Source organism: Cornus florida, unplaced genomic scaffold (assembly GCF_030987335.1).
Source record: "Cornus florida cultivar Cherokee Brave unplaced genomic scaffold, ASM3098733v1 CherokeeBrave_3.0.0_Hap2_Chr11, whole genome shotgun sequence".
Lineage (NCBI taxonomy): Eukaryota > Viridiplantae > Streptophyta > Magnoliopsida > Cornales > Cornaceae > Cornus > Cornus florida.
In genome coordinates, this window is record NW_026775581.1 from 70,380,316 (window position 1) to 70,387,673 (window position 7,358).

At 35.6% G+C, this 7,358-nt stretch overlaps 1 protein-coding gene across 1 annotated transcript; it reads right to left on the reverse strand.

Moving 5' to 3' along the window:
• Nucleotides 1-5,886: 5,886 nt before the first annotated feature.
• LOC132284594 (ESCRT-related protein CHMP1B-like) lies at nucleotides 5,887-6,759 on the reverse strand. The gene has a single exon (XM_059786706.1). It carries the CDS (start codon nucleotides 6,646-6,648, stop codon nucleotides 6,037-6,039), a length of 612 nt encoding a protein of 203 aa, XP_059642689.1. The 5' UTR covers nucleotides 6,649-6,759; the 3' UTR covers nucleotides 5,887-6,036.
• Nucleotides 6,760-7,358: the final 599 nt, after the last annotated feature.

Genomic DNA, 7,358 nt, shown 5'->3' on the forward strand with positions numbered 1-7,358 from the left:
TTTATATATCTGCTTTTCTATTTTATTTTATTTTATTTTATTATGTATTGTATTGGAAGATACCTACTTATATCTACATCTTCAATAGAAGCCATTTTAAAAACCACAAAGGACTCCCAATTAGGTTCATAAACTGTTGGAAAGAAACTGAAATATGAAATATCACAAGGGAAAAGAGGATAAAAATTATAAAATCTATATACCGTTGTAATCTGTTTATTGCTGTCCTCGTCACATTTAGCATATGAAACAAACTCTAGCTTAAACCATGATATGATCTTCACAATGAACATTCCATTTCACACACACACAATACAATACGCAAACAAGATGGATCGAGGTCTTGGAAATATCTTAAAGGGCTGGACATTTCCAATCTTTGTTGAATGGTTGTCACTATTAGACCAGTCACAATTATAGTTCAAGAGAAGAAGAAAATTGGTCAAACCATCCAAGTACAGACCTACGCGATAAGTAGAAAATTGATGCTTCTCTCCAGACCATCTGTACTGTACCACTTAAAACTAGCAGTAAGGTCCGTCTCCGAGCAGAATGCCTACATGAGAAGACATCGGGTTGAAAAGCATGTCAATAACACCACAGATCGTCGACTTTCCTAGTAGTGGAAGAGATAAGTCGGGACTGGAGTATGACACTGACCGGGGTTTTAATTCTTGCCCCTCTGCATGCTCAGTTTTGCCCCCCAAAACTGGAAGATCCATTGCAGACGAGGGCCTCACTCCGAGCATTTAACAATAACCGATGAGAGTCCAGGCAACCCGTGTGCGTAAATAGTCAATCCCAAACTAAGGGTACAAATGGACCAAGGTTTTGGAACCTGCCCTGTCCCTAAAACCCCAGAGCTCCAGGTCTTTCGACCTTGAACTACTTACCACTTCGCTTTACCACCATTTAAGAATCATTGCCAACACATTGGATGGAAAAAATGAAAATCTACAACAGCACAACACCAAAACAACATTCATTTCAATTTATATTCAACCAAAATCAAAGGATTCAAGAGGATAACCCACTCAAAGTAAATTTATGTGCTCAATTTTGCTTTGACAAAGACAAATGTCTACGGAATAGTTATGCACATGACGAACCTGAAAGGAAACTTCAAAGAACCTAATCATAAGTCCAGAATTTATCAGAAGACTAGATGGATGCAAGACTAATTTATACATAAATCCTACTTTCTAGTGACCACTATAATAAAGCTACCGTCAGCACCATATGGATAATTTTTTAAGTTCTGCGCACTATCTTGCAATTACAACTAAGAATGAAAATAGAAACTACCTACTTATCGAATTTACTCTTTATTTCCAGAATATCAAGCTTAACGATCACAAAGCAGTATCTGTTGACTCATTATGTTTCATGTTGGTCTGGTTTATTCTCAAAACTTAATATATTTCCAGCGACTCCTCCAAATGGCTAATTTGTAAGTTCCGCGCACTTTATCTAGTAATTACAACTAAGCATGAAAATAGAAACTACCTACTAAGAGAATTTACTCAGCAGGAAAAGGAAGTCAAAACTTAATATATTTCAGGAATATCAAACTTAACGATCACAAAGTACATCCTGTTGACTTAATAATATTGTATCATGTTTCATTTTGTTATGGTTTATTCTCAAAACTTAATATATTTCCAGTGACTCCAGTCAAATCTATTTTCTAGCACAGAAACCCAAAGTTATCTTCTCATTTACATTGCAAGACAGAGATGTCCCACCTTGCACACAGTTAATGTACATGCTCAGGACTTATGATTTCCTCAAAAAGCACCAAAACAGCTTCAGATAAAAATTTAGTATTCATTTCCAGTTAATTGACAAAACCAGTCTATTCTATTCTGTTAAAACCATAAATGAAGTTCTCCTTGGGGAGTTTAAGCAGAAGGAACATCCCCACCTGCCCAGCCACTACTGCTTCCCGCCGCTGTGGCGTAGAAGCGTACCAATGATATATTAAAAGTGATTAGGAATTAAAGTAGGATCCACACTGATTAGCCAACAATTTTCTAATTCCAAGCGCAGAAGTGCATTTGAGATTTCAGATTAACATCATGAGCAAAGTTCTTTTTGACACAACAAACATGCATATATAAAGTATATACACATAAAGCCCACACATATACATGAACATATATGGGCATTTCAAAAAGTATGATGAAGACGAGGATTTAATTATTTATCCATGAAAAAACTTGTCACTTCAATAACTCTATTTCTTTGAAATGTTTCAGACTTCTAGTTGAATTGATTTGTTCTCTTAACAAAAACTCTTAAAGCTCAATGCTATACAAAGAGAGAGACCATGTAATTTTTCCTAAGATTCATCAGAACTTGCATTCTCCATTGATTTAAATGGCACATCTAACCCTAGAGTTACTAAAGGAATTCAGGGTGACTGGTAGAGAACTTTATGTGAAGAAAATCTAAATCCCTTCCCCTCTTCATTTTTTGGTATTTCTTGAAGATCTATCAACCTCCAAGGCATGCTAGTTTTCAGTTATACTGCAATATTTACAAGGTTTTCCTTATTTAAATACACTAATAGTATATTTAAGGCCTGTTTGGTTGACAGATATTTAGTTAAGGTAAGGTAAGGAAACCACATAAGAAAGGAAAATTTGAACACTTCCATTCATACTAAAATGAGAACTAAAAAAAATAAAAAGTCAAGATTGGTTTGGGAATTTCAAAAAAAAAAAAAAATAACAGATAAGTACAATGGAATTAAAAAATGAACATTTATCCTTACTTCCACATTTTCATTTCGTGTCTGTTAGGCCAACAGGAGTTACAGGACTTGGGTTGGCAAATTTCTGTTCAAAACTAGACTGTACTACTTTGTTTTTGCTTTCAGTTAGAATATTGAATGATAGTGTCGGGTTAGTTTCCTCTCATCCATGAGAAGAATTGGTATTGAAGCTACATTCAAGGGCAAAAAGGTGATCTACAAAATCAAGTTATAAAGGTAAATTGAATGTATGCACACGCCAAATAAGGGTTCATGCATTCATCAGTTAAGGTTTCATAGATTTTGTGTTTGATTTACAAAAATCTTTTTTGATATGCATTATGAATTCTTGAAAACTTCTATTTTTAAAATTTTCTAGGTAAAACAAGTACGGAGGACTTCGACCAATCAAACGATTAGTTGAAGACTTCTGGACTAGTGTCAATCGATCAACGCTCTATCTCAATCGATCAAGCAATGCAGAATTGTAGTTTCCTTCTCAGATTAAAACTATAAAACCTAATCCGTCAGCATCTCTATTTTGTGTATAAATAAACATGTACTTCACAGAACCTATTATACATTGAGATCAATAGTCAGAAAGACATATATTGAGAGTGCATAATGTTTCAGTTTTCATTCATCAATAATCATATATTCTAGATTAGTGAGTGAGATACATGTGTTGAATAATCTTCTGTTGTTGAGCTTATTTAAATTTCAACACGAGTCGATCACTCATCAAAGATTGGATTCGATGACTAGCCTAGAAGATCAAAGTACTAGTGCAGAATCAGATTGCATGAAAAAGCATGATTTATTCCGAGAGCAGACTATGTGCCTGAAGACTTGAGTAAAAAGTTGGTGGGTCAGTCTAGGTCAAAAGGTAACTAGGGTTCTAGATATATGAACTTTTAACCTAGTGTTGTCTCATTTATACAATGGATTCTGTGGCTTTTTCCCTTGGGGTTTTCCCGTAATAATCTCTTTGTCCATTTTGTTTTACTTGTACTGCTTTTACATTATATGTTTGATAAATTAAATTTGAATTGCAAGATGGATTGAGTGTGTTCACATTTACCCTATTAAATTGGTTTCTGAATTATTGATAATCAAAAAATACTAATTTAGTTAAAACTTACAAAATTAGTTGAAGTTAGTTGTTTAAGCTAACCAGACATATTCACTCGAATCACTCCTTCTTAGTCTAGACCATGGGCCTTGTGCTAACTCCACGTCAAAGACTAACGTTACGGTCCTTTATTTCTCACTCTCTAATTTCCATGGTAACCAAACAAAGGAAAAGATCTCCTTTACATTGTCATAATTACCTTACTAAATCCTTGAACCAGACAGACCCACTCCTCTTATTGAACTTCATTTTCTTGATATCATCGTGTTTAATTATATTAGTTTTGCAGTACAAAATATTATCCACATGAAGTGATAACATCTATCTACAAGGTACACAACTAACTCCTAGTGAGAAATCAAGAAAAGGTGTAAGAAAAAACAGTAAAATAACTCACTGCATTCCTGGCTGACAACAAATCATTTTCCTCCTCAAAATGTAATACAAATGACAAAAAAATGATGGAATGAACAATCAATAATGAAGCTTTATTTATTTATTTATTTATTTATAGATAAGTAACAATCAATAATGAAGCTTTAAAGTGCTCGAGCCTTGAGGGAGACTAAAAGAAAATTCTGAGTCCATACAACCCAAAAAATGCTCAACTATTTACAAGTGTAATAAAATTTTGGGGGAAAATAAAACCAAAAAAATCAATCTTCCAAGTAAAAAAACATTTTGCTAATACCAATTATAAAAGCATAAATCCTAATAGAGCACTAAAGCCATTGATCAAATGCAATAACCATTAAATTTACATGAAAATACAGATCTCAATTCGATAAATTCGTATACATGTTGCTTTAACGAGAAACAAAATCTCAAAGATTTCATATACACCCCACAAGGGTAGAAGCCTGTCATATGCACTATATTCAAAAAGTTAAGTGTAAGCATAGACACATATTCACCATAAGGGTACTTATAAAAAAATTTATCTATTCCCATAGGCTTATAAGCCTGTTGTAAGCATTATGGCAAACAGTTCAGTAAATATACTCTGCATAAGGGTACAAGCCTATCATAAGCATTGTTTCCCAATAACGCACTATAGCATAGTTATCAACATGCACATACAACTAAAATTCAGTTTCCATGAATATATATATATAATTTTTATAAAAAAAAAGCAGTTTAGCTGATAAACATAAATGCCATTCCAACTAGAAATAGGATCCAAATGCCAAGTATATATCACCATAAGGTCATGAGTTTGTAGTACAAACTACATAGTACAAACTACATTCAAACAAATTAGAAAAAGAACCAAATTCGGCATACAATAAAAACAAATCTACATATAAATACAATCCTATTTCACTCAATTCACACATGTCCTTCCAAAATAACATTTATGATCTTTCATTTCCCTGGTAGGTAACATAACAGAAATTATAAAACACCACAAAACATATACACGGACAAGATGGTACTTCCTAATAACATAAATACACAACTTATGAATATAAACCAGTCCTAAACAATATGCGCAAACAAAATTTATCAAACATGTGTGTGTGCGCGCGTGCTCACGCAAACAAAGCTTAGAACACCAAAATTTAGATTCAATAAGCATAAATTCAACATCAAGTGAAGACCGCAATTCAGCCAAATTCATAAATTTGTAGAACATGAAATAGTCCCAGCTTCACCTGCAACTTGGATATAACAAAAGGGTAGCAATTTGCAACAAAACACTATATTCATGCAAATTAGTCAGGGCATCAATATCAGTACAAAATAAAAGCAAGTCTAAATATAAATTGAATCCCATTTCACTCCATTCACATATGTTCTTCACTCTTTTCATAATAGCATAAGATTATGTTTAATTTTTTTTCCCTCAATAGACAATAGAACTCTATTAATTCTCTAAATGTACAAGCAGGTCCTTTATAGTTTACCAAATCTTATAGAAGCACAACTTATAGCGTCCAGTCCTAAACAGTATGTTTAATCAAAATGTATCAAATGTGTGGGCGCGCACAAACAAATATTAAAAGCGTCAAAATGTAGATTTATTGTGCACAAAGTCAACATAAAGCCAACAATTTTCGTCAAATTTACATAGTAGTACGTTCAATATGAAATAGAATTCCAGATACTATACCACACATATTAATTCAAGACTATCCAGTCAATTCTCTCACCCACGGGCCTTGAGCTCGGCCAAGCGCCTCGTCAGGTCGTCCTCGTCGACTTTCTCCGAGCTCGGCACCGACACGGCGTGTGCCGCCGGCTGAGGCAGCCCCACCGACACCTCCAACCCATAATCATCCGCCACCTGCTGCATCAAACTGTTCACCTCTCCCTCCGGGGTCGACAGCGACGTGCTTCCGGCCATCGAGCTCTCCATAAACTCGGCCTGCACCTCCATGTTCACGAACTGGCGCTCGAACTGATCCATCGTCTCCGACATCTTCTGCAGATTCCCGGTGGCGAGCGTGGACTCGAGCGACTTCACGATCGAGCCCATCGACTTGCTGATCGTGGTCATCTTGGCCTGCGTGTCGAGCCTCGCCACGACGGCGTCGAGCCGGGAAGCCAATCGGAGATAATTCATTTGCTCGCTGCGCTTACGGATGGAATTCTCGGCGTAGATTCGAGCTCCGTCCATGTTACCCTTTTCTATGGCTTTCTTGACCTTGAGTTTCTCGGATTTCTCTTCTTTCTCGCACTTTCTCGCTTGGCGTTGGAGGCTCTTGGAAGTGAACTTGAGCTCCATGATCTGGTTCATCAGTTTCTCCGTGTTCCCCATCGCTTATTTAGGGTTTGCACGGAAATTTGGAGAGACAGAGATTCAAATCTAGGGTTTAGAGAGAGCGAATTGGGGATGGAATTGATTGTTTGATCCTTGACTCTCTCTCGGTCATTCCCGTTATGTACCTGACGACAATCGAGTGACCGTTGATTTGTTGGTGGGCCGACCTTGAGCGGGTCGATGTTAATGCAGCTCAACCAAGGCCCAAAATAGTCGTAGCCTAGTCAAGGCCCATTTCTGTAAATCTACCCAAACAATTTACTAGATTCGGGCCCATATATTCCCCAAACCATGAGTCACCTCAACATCTACAGAATAAAAAAGACCCTTTCCCGAGTCTTTTTGGTACTTCCTTTGTCATGTGTTGCACTGATGGTTTACTAAAATAAAGAATGAGATTAGAACAAGAGAAATCTAGGTCCTAGCATTTCTTTGTTGGGTAAAATCTGCCAATTGAGTGTTGGAATATCTATCAAGTTTTACTTTTACGAACTTTACCTATATTTAACCCAATCAACCAAAATTTATCCCAATTAAAAATAGATTAAAAAAAATTTTTAAATTGTAGCATTCAATTTCATAAATAATGTGTGTTAATCCCAAATTTTCAACCTAAGGTATTTCGATAAATTTGATGATAACAAGTTATTAGTGTGAAAAATGTGATATTTTACTTAAGGGTGATTAAAAATTCAAATGATAATTAG

Excerpts from the sequence above, each read along its gene's own strand:
- LOC132284594 (XM_059786706.1), bottom strand. The coding sequence starts at position 6,648 with ATGGGGAACACGGAGAAACTGATGAACCAGATCATGGAGCTCAAGTTC.